The following is a 13243-nucleotide window of genomic DNA, read 5'->3' as shown; positions in this document are numbered from 1 at the left end:
TTCGAAATCTCAAACCTGGCAGTATGAAGCAAAGGTTTCAGGGGCGGCTAGGGTTGTTAATGAGAGGACAGGGTTTGAGATAGTGTAAGTTGAGGCTGAAATGATTGGACCATCAAACACCCCTGCCTGACTGGGAGCATAGAGACTTTATGCAATGTCTGTCCAGTACCAGCAAAGCCACGTGTGGATGCCAGAACAGAGAGCAGTGATTGTAGAAATAAATTACCGGGAATAAAAACCAGCATTCACATGTTTTCAGTGAATCAATTAAGACTCTGCAGGAGGGTCAGTCAAACATAGATAGAACATAACACATTTTTAAAAATGTAAATAAGAGTAAAATGCATGCTGATGGTGGTGATTTTCAGGCCTTGCTGTGACTGGTACAGATCATGCTAATCCCGGAAAATAGCGCGCAGGCCTAAAAATTGGTTTGTGTCCCACACCAAACAGTTTGTAATCTTCCCAGCCCCTTTCTACTGGCACCATTCTAGACACGAGGCTGATAAATATATATCACATTAAATTGGTGGATTTCAATCTCAATTCTGAGTTCGGTTCAGACCATCCGCCCTCCCAGAATGTTCCCAACTCTCTGGCAGCATGTCACACAGGCATGAATCGCTGCTGCTCCCTTGAAGTGTGGTTCAGACTTCACAGTTGCAAGGGTGACTGAGGAAGTGAGTACGCCAACCTCTAGGGTGTAAAAGGACAGGTCAGATGCTGCCATAGTGCAGGTTGGAGTGGGGGGCCTTGAAGGGTGTAAGGGCTTGGTGGGAAAGGGAGCTCGAGCTGAGTTAGGGATCCTCAGGTCAGTGGTCGCCGCTGGTTGGGGCTTGTGTGGTGAGCATTCTCCCTGCCCGCTGAAAGACCCCAGAGGGGTTTGATATGAGGTTCAGTTCAAATACCACTAATGTTGCACTGGTTACTCCGCCATCCATCTGCTGGACAGGCTCTGTGGTTTATTGCAGACATGCAATCCCAGATCCCACTAACAGTTACAAACACCAAGTCTGGCAGCTGTCCCCCCAATCAAGGGAGCTTTACAGATATTAACACAGCTCCTGTATGAACTGTGGAGTGCTCCCTACAATGGGCACCCATTGCATGAAAGTCAGGAGGGTGCTTTTTTATCATCTGTCTGAACTGCACGCTATGCCTGGAAGCTAGTTTGCACCATATGTCCAGGCATTTGCACACAGGTTTATACTGTAAGGGTATCGCAATGAAGACCTTATACTCTATGTGAGCGCTGAGCCCAGTATGCCACATGCTGTCAATGACCTGTGGTATCGGAGTCCATATCTGAGGAGGCTGACCAGTGACCATGCAACTTCATTTGGAGTACAGAAAGCATCATTCCACATCATGTGAAGGGAGGTGTACAGCCATGTTGGAAGCTATTGGCAACTATGAAGGGGTGTGGACAGTGCCCACGGCCTCTGAGACAATGATGTGGTAAAGGTTGGCAGCCAGTGGAGGAGGTGCATGGCATTAGGGATGGTGTAAGGATTGTCATGGTCCAGCATCATGAGGACACAGGGTGCTGGACCATGACCTGGACCATGGACCTGGTGCCTGAGACGAATAATGTTATGAACTATCTCTCCCACTGTCCTTCCCATCCTGTAGAGGAACCATGAATGCCAGGTTTGAGCCAGCAAAGTTGGCCATAATCCTCATTGCTGCTGTGGTGGCTGACAGATTTGGCTGCCCGTGGCAAGGCCAAGCAAGGCTGAAGGTTGCACCAGAACAACAGCGGGCTGCAGGTCAAGGTCAGGATGCAGCTGCCCAGTGGCCCAAGGAGGAGACTAAAAGAGGAGAAGGAGACCTTGACTGTACAGTACTTGCATGTCCTATAATGAGCAGCGACCGTGCCGCTGGAGACTCTGCCTGAGCAAGGATACACTGACTGGCACTTCAAGGGGGAGGAGGATACATATTCCCAGTGGCCATGAAGGTCATAGAAGCCCTGAACTTGTTCACCACCAGATCATTCCAGGGGTCAAATGAGCACTTGTGCGGTACCTCGCAGTCATCAACCCACAAGTACATCTGGGAGGTCACAGATGCCACGTATGCCTGGATATCCCAGTACATTCATTTTGATTTGGGCCAGGCCCAATAAGATGCCCAGGCTGCAGGCTTCTTCGTCACTGCCAGTGTGCCACAGGTGCAGAGGGCTATGGAAAGCAAGCATGTCATTTTATGAGCCCATGACATCAGGGAGCACCCTTCATCAATTGCAAAAGGTTCCACTGCCTGAATGTCCAAATTGTGTGTGACCACCTACTCAATGTGATGCACATGTGTGCATGCTGTCTGGTGAACAGGCATGACAGCTACATGCTGGGGCATTCCAATATCCCCAGCGTCTTCAAGGACCACTCCAGGCTGCTGGAATGGCTCATCGGGGACAAGAGCTACTCGCTGAGTCATGACTGATGATACCAGTGCGGAGGCCCACAATCAAGGTGGAAACCAGCTACAGTGAGGTCTAAGCTGCCGCCTGACCTATCATTGAACAGTGCATTGGCATGCTCAAGATGCGGTTCCACTGCCTGGACTGCTCTGGCAATGCTCTACAGTATAAGCCCCCTTATACTGTAGAGCATTGTGAGAGTCTTCCACATCATGGTAGTCTGCTGTGCACTGTACTACCTGGAGTGGTGACATTCTGAAGGAGGAGGAAGACCGTGTGTATTCCTGAGTAGGAGGCAGACCAGGAGGGAGTGGAGGACACCTCCGATCTATGGAGCTCCCCCTTGTTAACAGTGCACACTTTCGGGCCAGTTTGAGGGAATCACACACGTGGGGCTCCATACTGGTGTGTTTCAAACAGGGGTTTGTTCAGTGCACTGTGTGGGACTGCGCCAGGGAGACCGTCATGGATCGCTTCGGTTTTCTCGCCAATATGACACTTCAATTTTTGGGGGAAAATTCATAACCTTAGAGTCCTGTATTTGAATATATTTTATTTTCAATTAAGAGGCAACCTAGCTTGGTCCCAATTCTCTCTTGGCTTCCTTAGGTGACAAATGTGATATTTCACCCTGGAAAATTTGTCTGGGGTGCTGTGGTAACATAATTCTGCTTCATTCTGCTGCTTTTATCTTCCAAAATCAACTTCCCCCTTGGCCAACATGATGGTAGGATTTTTTCCCTCCTCTGTGGTGTGTTTCATGTTGGTGGGAGATGATGCACCATTCACTAGCGGTGGGACCTTAAGATCCTGCTGGCCTAAATGCCAGCAAGGTTTTAGTGACTATCATTAATTGATTGGCCAATGGACTTTAGATCAGGCTAATTATGTTTCAGATATAATTATGGTATAATTTGTGTAAGAGGATAAATCCAGCTCAATCTCTTCTGCTGAACTGTTCAAATATTGCACAGAATTAATGGTCCACACAAATCAAGGTGATACCGATCAATTTCCTTACTTGGATTTACAAGGCAGGATTTTACTGGTACTAGGGAAAGGTGGTAAGGGGGTAGAATAAGATAACTACAGTGCAAAAGGAGGCCATTGAGTCTGCACCGACAACAATCCCACCCAAGCCCCGTAACCCCACATATTTATCCTACTAATCCCCCTGACATCCCCGTAACACTAAGGAGCAATTTAGCATGGCCAGTCAATTTAACCTGCACATTTTTGGATTGTGGGAGGAAACTGGAGCACCCGGAGGAATCCTGCACGGACACGGGGAGAATGTGCAAACTCCACACAAACAGTAACCCAAGCCAGGAATCAAACCGGGGTTTCTGGCGCAATGAGGCAGCAGTGCTAACTACTGTGCTACCATGTCAGGGTGTGGGTGGGGATAACATCTAATATTGTGGGCTTTATTAATAGATGCATAGAGTACAAAAGCAAGGAGATAATCCTGAACTTATAGAAGACATTAGTTAGAACTCAGCTGGAACATTGCATACAATTCTGGCTGCCACGCTATAGGAAGGATGTGAATGCACTGGAGAGAGTGCAGAAAAGGTTTTCAGGATTGGTTCCAGAGTTGAAAAATTTCAGTTATGAGGATAGATTGGCAAGGTTGAAACTGTTCTTTTTGGAAAGAAGTAAGCTAAGAGGAGGTTTGATAGAGATGTTGAAAATCTTAAAGGGGCTGGACAGAGTGGATGAGGAAAATCTGTTCCTACTTGTAAAAGTATCAAGCAAGGACACAGATTTAAAGTGATTTGCAAACAAAGCAAAGGTGATGTGAGAAAAAACTTTTTTGCACTCTGGCTGGAAGTATTGTGGAGGCACATTCAATCAAGGCATTCAAGAAGGCATTAGGTGATTATTTGAATATTAACTGTGTGTATGGAGTATGGGGAAAAACAGAGAAATGTCACTAAGTTACAATGCTCGATTGAAGAGCCAGTGCGGACACAAAGGACCACACATCCTCCTTCTACACAATTCTGTGAAGGGGCGCCTTTAAAATAGCAGGGAGCCAGGCCGGGACAGTTCCCTGCTGTCGGGGAAGCTCCCTAGTGGTGGGACCAAGCACAGAGCAGCTGTGAATGGAAGTGGGCAACCGATTTTAAATACATTTGAACCCAGATTTATGCTCAAATGCAATTCTAAATAAGTAATTCAAGTCCCTAATAAGAGCACTTTTCCCAGGCAGCTCACATTTTGCCAACAACCAAGCCGCACTCATCATTCCAGCTTCATGAACACAGTCTCCTTGCAACAGCCTAGAGACCAATGGGAGCTAGCGACTCAAGCAAAAGCCACTCTATTGGCTCCAATAAGGCCTGCTTGCTTGGTACCTTTGAATTCTATTTTAAATTATCTTTCTGAGGGCAGCTTCATGTTGACCACCCACAGAAGTGCTTACCTGTCTGAGAGAGGTTACCAAAGCTCTAGTGCCGCTGGCCCTCTGATTATGCTCACAGCATTAGGAACTCCCCACCATCCCTTAATTGGACTAAATGCAGACTCAGGTCCACCCATTTCATTCTGACATCAGGGCCGTAAGGTCTTTGGTAAAACCCTGCCTACAGACTTACTATATCAGTTTTGGGAAGTCTCAGGCTTAAATAAATAGCACAAAGCCATAGAGACCCAATAACAGGATTGCTGAAAACAATGGGCAGAGTCTTACCAAAAAATATTAAAGTGTCAGAATCTGACTGAACTCTGGCACAGGCTGTTTTTTCCTACCAGACCTTATGCAGTTTTGCCAAAAGAATAACAGGGTGGCCATCTTTTATCTAAAAATGCAATTTTACACGGTAAAATGCAATTTTTATATGGTAAAGCACAGCTGCATCGAAATTTGGGGCACCATTTTTAAAGTTCAAAAGGAAAAAAATAATCTCCCCCCGTCCACCACTGAGGCCTCAGGGGCTCCCCCACACTGCAATCAAAGCCAGCATATCTCCCCCTCTGAGCCATGATCAAAGCCGTCATCTCTTCCCCCCACCCCACCCAATGTGCCACCATACTGTCTACAAAATTGTTTTTAAAGCATGGTGTTACAATGTCATATCAGATTATTGGCAAGTGCTTCTTACAATTTAAAAAAAAGTACTGCATTCTCATGTTCTTCTTTGGATGTGTTTTGAGTGGGCAATTAAGAATTTAATGTATGGTTTGTAAATTGTACTTTTCACAGTACTACTCTGAAACTGAGTCCAGATTTGTGCTTAAATGCAATTCTAAAACAAGACTGCTCTATTCTTCTCTATTCTCAAATAATAAGGCTTTTGTCTGAATCCTTTGGTAAAAGTTTGGTCGGTAAATTGAGCAAATTTCCATTATTTATAGATGATGGTTTTTGAAGATATCCTACAGTAGTTTTAGATCATTGGCTTTCAAACTGGGATCTCTAGACCTTGCATTCACAAGGGATCTCAGTTGTGTGTGAGGGGTTCATATTTCTGTCATTCTCTTTTTGTTGACTTTCTATCATTATTTTTGTTTTTGGGTTACTTATTTAAAAATCAGTAATAGCCTTATATATTTTGGAGAGCTGTCACTGTCTTGAGGGCAAAGACCCATGAGGATGTGTGGTGACACCTCTCTCAAAACAATTGAAATCTTCTGCTCTGATCATTCCCTGAGTGCAATGCCATTGGGGTATAACTTTTTGCGAATTTATTACTATAGGTTTTTAGTGAGTAAACTGTGATTGTTATCAACAATTAACTAGTCTTTCATTCTCAGCAGAAAAATAAAATTTCTCTCAGATAAAAAGACATTTTTGTGAGCCTATTTATTAATTAATTCCACAGTATTTTGGGGTTCATCTGCTGAAAACCGTGCGCTTGCTGCGTCTGCTACGGCTACTTCAGAAATTGGATCGTTATTCACAGTACAGTGCCGTGGTCCTCACACTGCTCATGTCCATGTTTGCCCTGATAGCCCACTGGATGGCCTGCATTTGGTACTACATTGGACAGAAGGAAATTGAAGCTAATGACCTTTCTACCTGGGAAATTGGTAAGTGATGCCACTTTTCTACAGGTCAGCTCACCTTGAACCTGGACAGTGACTTATCAAAGTGCATGCAGTAAGTTCTTTGGATCAACAGTTACGGAAGAGCTGGTTTCTTACCTAATAAGTTATCCTCTGAGGGAGAAGGGGCTATGTTAGTTTCCACTTGTTTGTTTGATTTATATTTTATATTTGCTGATCAGGAATTGGTTTATCTAAGAAAGGTGAAAGACAGCACTTAATTTCCACTCTACACAAATTGCACAATTAACCACTAATACATCAAATGTTTTTGTATCACATTTTTTGGTATTACAAATACTTGCAATATTCCTTCCAATATCACTTGGCAGCACACAGTAAACAAAGGAATTCTATAAAATAATTGATAAATGGAAAGGGCAACTTTTGATTCAAAAACTGCCTGCAAAGTTGCTGTTGTCACATTTTTAACAGAACTGTAGATGTAAATTGTCCTGTAATAAAACCTTAAAATACTTTTCCTCTAATTAATATCTGTTCTGAGCGTAGCTAACAGTATTTTTTCTGCTTTGCATTAAATGTGAATGTTACTGAATCCTTTTTTAGTTTCTGTGCTTTCTTCAGAATTTCTATTGCCATGAAAATAATATAAACCATCTTTAAACTTGTATTTCTTCTCTACTTTATCACAAGTTTTTAGCACCAAAATCATTGGATTTTGTGTTGAATAATTTTTTTTTCCTGCTCACAATTTAAGATTGAATACCGAAAATGGCAAAAACATGCATTTGTGTTATAGGCGGAATTCTCCAACCTTGCCTGCAGCTGGGATTCTCTGATCCTGCTGCTATGGAGTTTTGGCTGGAGTTTTCCATTCTTGCTGGCAGTGGTAGCAGTGTGTACCACACTGGAGAATTCCAGCCTGCATCTTTTACAGCTTCAGGGCATAAGAGGTGCTTAACTTTTGAAGCGTTTGTATGTTACAATGTTGGATACACAATGACGTCTTACAAACAGCAAAATTATGGTGACTAGATCATCTGTTTTTTTAATTATGGTTTTAATGATGAGATAAATATAGACCAGGACACTGAGGATAACTCTTCTGCTCTTCTTCGATACAGAGCAGTGGAATTTTTTACTTTCTCTTAAGAGGGAAGATATTTAACCAAGCCATCTTAGCCAAAAGATGGTGCAACACTCTCTTAATGCTGCATTGGAATGTGCTCAGGTCTCTGGAATGATGAAGCTTGAACCAACAGCCTTCTGACTCTGAGGCAAGAACGCTACCAACTAAGCCATGGCTTTAGCCTGGTCAATGCCAACCAGTAAAATGTTTTAAGGAAAACATGGCAGTGTTTAATGACCTCTGCAATGTTGAATAACTTTGGCAAAGCTTTCAGTTTGGGAAAGAGAATGTCAATGTAATGGCATCACAGCAACAGTACCAAGGGAATGTACATCTTTTTTATCTGTAAACAAACAAAACAGCTTTTAAGTTTTTTTGAAAAAAAACGAGTTGTATTGAAGTGATTCTGGTGAAGGTAACAATTTGCTTGAACTGACAATAAGGGTTTGTATATGTTCCAATATTACTGTGAAATGGGTAAAATTTAAATGCAATATGAGTTGCCTTATTGAGCAAGTGGAGCAAATGCCAGTTTCCCATCCCTTTATTATGCACTAAAGGACCGCTCCTGCGACTTGTAGTCAGGTAGTCTTCATCTCGGCACCTAAAACTCCAGTTCGACTGAAGTAACCAGCTTAAAAACTCCTGCTGGCTGCTTCCCATTGGGCGAACCTCCACTCACTCCTGGAGACAGCAGTGCTGGGTTGAGTTCTTTTTAAAAGCTCTCTGTGACACCTGTATAGTCAAAATCAGTAGATAACGTTCAAAATTTGCAGATTGGATAGAGAATGAGAGAGGGAAGGAACCCACTTCAGGGTCTGTTATTTGTCCCGTTTTGCAGAGGAAACAGGTGCTTAAATACTCAGTGGATTAGCTTGACAAATGACCTTCTCTCTCCAACTGTCTTACGTCCAAATATGATTGTGTTTTCAGTTAATGTGACTCGATCGTGGCTTGGAATTCCTCTTGGCACAGGTTCCATTGTCCAAATGATTATGTCCAATGGTTTATTTCCACCCAGTTAAATACCAAGGTGATTGACTGGATGCTTTGTTAATGGGATAAGAGAACAATTCAACCAAATGCCAGTTCCCCATCACCAACACTCTTCATTGTGCACCAAAGGAAAGGGCCGATCCTACAGCTTACAGTCAGATGGTCTTCACCTCAGGACTTACAAATCCAGTCCGGGTAAAGTAACAAGCTTAAAAACTCCTGCTGACTACTTCCCATTCGGCGAGCCTCCTGGTCACTCAGTAAGGCAGCTCATACTCCAGGAAGCCCATGGGGCGATCTGTGATCTTTGTGGCTGTCATAACATCCCTCTCCCATTAGATCAGCATCTCTCCCAGCACCCCTGTTGCGAGGAGGTACTTTCCGTTGCTTGGATGGAGATCTGTTGAAAGTGGGGCTAGATCAGGCAATGTAAACCAAATGGAGGACCTTCTCTTTTGGACGGAGTGCCACTAGGTTACAGAAGCAGGTTCTGCCTCAGGTTCTGCTTCAGCCCAGAGGCCCACTTCTTCAGCCTCCATCACCATGCCTTCACTATCTGCAGGGGCCAACACAGAGTCAACTTCGAGCTGAGGGCTGGTGCTGGCAGCAGCTGTCACCATGGATGGTGGCAGGGGCTTGTCAGGCAGGGACTCACTGGTCCCTGATGCAAGTGCTTCTTTAGGTATTTGAACCATTGATTCCTACAGTACAGAAGGAGGCCATTTTGCCCATCGCGTCTGCACTGACCACCATCCCACCCAGACCCTATCCCCCATAACATCATGTATTTAACTTAGCCAGTCCCCCTGACACTAAGGGGCAATTTAGTATGGTCAATCAATCTAACTCTCACAAATTTTGGACTGAGGGAGGAAACCGGAGCATCCAGAGGAAACCCATGCAGACATGGGGAGAACGTGCAAACTCTATGCAGACAGTCACCCAAGGCCAAAATTGAACTTGGGTCCCTGGTGCTGTGAAACAGCAGTGCTAACCACTGTGCCACCATGCTTCCTGAAGTACTCTGAACTTTGTTCTTGTAAGGTAGTGGTCCCATTTTCTCTCTAACAATCTCAGGGACCCATCTGGGCCATCCCCGAGGTTCCTTATGTGAACCACATCATCTAATGTAAAAGTTCTTTCTATCTTTGCAGAATCAAAGGTTCTATTTTGATTTTCCTACTGGGACTCCACCCTCCCCACCAAATTTGGGAATTACAGGCTCAATCTGGTGCAAAGCTGACCGGTCAGACTTCTTATCACACTGAAAATCAGGGCACCATCTGCTGTTAACAATATCAATTTTTGTTTTTCGTCTTCTTCAATGTTGCTAGCATGGAAGAAGTAACGTGTGTGTCAATGTATTGGGCCCAGTCTTCCCCATTGGTGTCATAAGGCTTGAGCTTCCCAAAAAGAGACATAATGGCTTTTTTTTTTACCAGAAAAGATTTTTGACATTTGGAGGTTGTCCATAGGGAAAGATGGAGGGAAAAGATTTTCCACATCACCAATGTAGTAATTCAGCCAAACATCAACTTTTCATCTCTAACACCCTTTATTGACAAAGGAAAGGGCTGATCCTGCAGTTCATAGTCAGGTAATCTTCACCTACATCTCTGGGTAAAGTTACAGGCTTAAAACCAATGCTGACTGCTTCCCATTGGGCTAGCCTCCTCTACTCACTCAACCCAGCTCGTACTCCAGGAAGCCCACAGGAGATCTATTGATGATGACGCATGGCCTTTATTGCTTTTGTAATAGCTCCTATTCATCTTCTTTCCGTTTTGCTTTTGCGGACAGCTTGTCTGTATTTCAATTGTTTCAGAATGCATTTGGCCCGTCTGCAGCTGTCTTTGACTGTGATCCCAAGTCACGAGAGTGTAGCTTCAGTCCTTTATTTTTAAAAATCAATTAACGGTTTCCAACCAGTAAATTCAGTAATCATTTTTTATATAAAGCATGACTTTGCAACAACACTAACAATAGGGAACTTTTGTCAAAGGGAAAGTGGGTCAGTGCTTTTGCAATGTTGGAAAAAGCCAATTAAATAGTGAGGATTCACTGGAATTATGTCAGCTGGCGAAACCGCTGCTGTGCACCTGCTCCCAGTGTTTCTTACTATCACAGAATATTACAGTGCAGAAGAGACCCTTCAGCCCATCGAGTCTGCACCATGCATGAAATACTCTGACCTGCCCACCTGATCCCACTTGCTAGCACTTGGCCCATAGCCTTGAATGTTACGGTGTGTCAAGTGCTCATCCAGGTACTTTTTAAAGGATATGACGTATCCTACCTCCACCACCCTACCAGGCGTTGCGTTCCAGACTGCCACCACCCTCTGAGTATAAAAGCTTTTCCTCAAAACCCCCCCAAACCTCCCAGTCCTCACTTTTAACTTGTGTCCCCTCATAACTGATTGTTCAACTAAGGGGAACAGCTGCTTCCTATTCATACTGTCCATGCTCCTCATAATCTTGAACACTTCAATCAGGTCGCCCCTCAGTCTTCTCCGCTCCAAAGAAAGCAACCCAAGCCTATCCAACCTCTCTTCATGCTTTGGATGTCAGGGGTAGGTTTTGGATGTCAGGGGTAGGTTCTTTACCCAGAGGGTGGTGAGGGATTGGAATGTCCTGCCTGCTGCAGTTGTAAATGCGCCTAGTTTGGGAGCGTTTAAGAGATCCGTGGATAGGTTTATGGATGAAAAGGGATTGGTTTAGGTTAGAGGGTCATTGTTTTTTAACTGGTCGGCGCAACATCGTGGGCCGAAGGGCCTGTCCTGCGCTGTTATGTTCTATGTTCTATAACTTAAATGTTCCATCCCAGGCAACATCCTGGTAAATCTCCTATACACTGTATTCTCTCCTATGAAATTCTTTAAAAGTGGTTAACTCTGATGGTTTATAATCAAAATCTATTGTGCAGTGGGTTAAATCCCAATAATTTACAAATTGTGATGAAATGACTCAAACCTACAATTTGAATATTGTAGAAATTTAAACCAATGTTCATGTTTTATTGAATATTATAATAGAACCATAAAATCCCTGTCGTGCAGAAGGAGGCCATTTGGCCCATTGAGTCTACGTCAACTCTCCAACAGAGCATCTTACCCAGGCCCACCCCCACCACCCTATCTCCATAACCCCACATATTTAAGCTCCAGCCAACACATTTTGGGATACATAGGGGTAATTTAGCATGGCCAATCTACCTAACCTGCACATCTTTGGACTGCGCCTTGTGCTATTTCCTATCTCGGCCACAAATAAATAGGATTGAAAACTGCTTTATTTTTCTGATAATCCTAATTAAAATATCACCCATGTTTTGAGTTTGTTTTAGATTGTTTTTGCCATTAATAAACATTAATTTACAAAATATTGGCAACACAATTTGTGGAATGTAAGTAATGATTAAATTATGGGCAGAATTTTATGGCCCCTCCCGCTTGTGGGATTTTTTTTGGTTCTGTTGAAGCCAGTGGACCTTTGGTTGGCTCGCTGCATTTTCCAGCCCAACCCCACCCTTACCCCAACAATAACAAGCCCCAATGGGTGGGGTCTTCTGGCCACAGTCGCCCCAAAACTAGTAAAAACCCACCCGAGATCAATGGACCTTAGCATGGTCTCTCTCTCCCCCCCCACCACCACCCCCCACTCCTCCCCAACCCTCCTGCCTCCCCAGCAGCCTGCTACGATTCCCGTGATGGACCAGGATGGGAAAACTCCCCCGTATGTCTGAAGGAGCAAAATAAGAGCAATTTTGAAATGATTTATACCACAAGAGGTAGTTTATCCTGCATTTGTGAGACAGAAATGAGTACTGCAAGTAAATTACATATGGTTTCACTGGAGCCTGGAATGTAATTCACCGTGATTGAAGTGGGTGATGAATTCTCATTTGATAACTGGTCATTGAATTTACCAGTGCTATCAGTTCCAAGCTCAATTGATACAGTTTAATCAGAGTATTGGCACAGTAAACCACAGCAGCAAGAGACTATCAACAAAATATCATGAAGAAGATTTTTGTCTCTACTTCCTGGGTGATAAACATCACCTGGGCAGAGAGTAAAGAGAAAATTTAGGGTAGATGGGGGGATTACATGATAGTGGTAGAGTCTGGTATAGTCTTTTCACTAATGGAAGGAAAATAAGGCAGCTGCTGTCACCCAGCTGTCTTTTGCCCTGTCCCATCCAGGTAGTGAGATGACAATTTCTCATTAAATTCTTAACCTTACATCCAGATTACAGTTTTCTGGTTTGTCAGTTTTAGTCACTAACCAGAGCCATTTGTGTGGTAATTGATGCTTGGTAGAATTGGAACTTGAACAAAAAAGATTACGTTCTCAATGCCAGGGAAGTCACTGTTACAATATTTTGGTCAGGACCTTCTGGCGCACACTCACTCTAGGTTTTATGGTGTCAAGGGGTGCATTCAATGGGAAACCTCGCTGATAATGGCAGGACCAGAAGATCCCACCACAGGCCAATGGGAGGCCACCTCCGCAACTGCGAAACACTTGGTGGGTTGCATGGATAATCCCACCCATTGTGTTTGTCTCATATCCAGTGTTGGATATGCAGAAAGTTTCTCTATTGAAATATTAAATAAACTATTGTCTTCAGTCCCTACCATTTAACTTATTAGCTGCATATAGTGACACCACTACTCCTGGCCAG

At 43.8% G+C, this 13243-nt stretch overlaps 1 protein-coding gene across 1 annotated transcript in view; it reads left to right on the top strand.

Annotated features, from left to right (window-relative positions):
• Positions 1–13243, top strand: part of kcnh3 (potassium voltage-gated channel, subfamily H (eag-related), member 3) — a 547160-nt gene that overhangs the window by 366027 nt on the left and 167890 nt on the right. The window contains exon 7 of the mRNA XM_080198480.1: positions 6250–6457. Within this exon, the coding sequence (XP_080054606.1) occupies positions 6250–6457 (208 nt within the window). The remainder of the gene's footprint in view (positions 1–6249; positions 6458–13243) is intronic.

The sequence above is a fragment of the Carcharhinus amblyrhynchos genome, chromosome 11 (genome assembly GCF_965287045.1).
Source record: "Carcharhinus amblyrhynchos chromosome 11, sCarAmb.v2.hapA, whole genome shotgun sequence".
Taxonomy (NCBI): Eukaryota; Metazoa; Chordata; class Chondrichthyes; order Carcharhiniformes; family Carcharhinidae; genus Carcharhinus; species Carcharhinus amblyrhynchos.
Note: the sequence above shows the minus strand (reverse complement) of the source record. Positions and strands in the feature narration are given on the sequence as shown.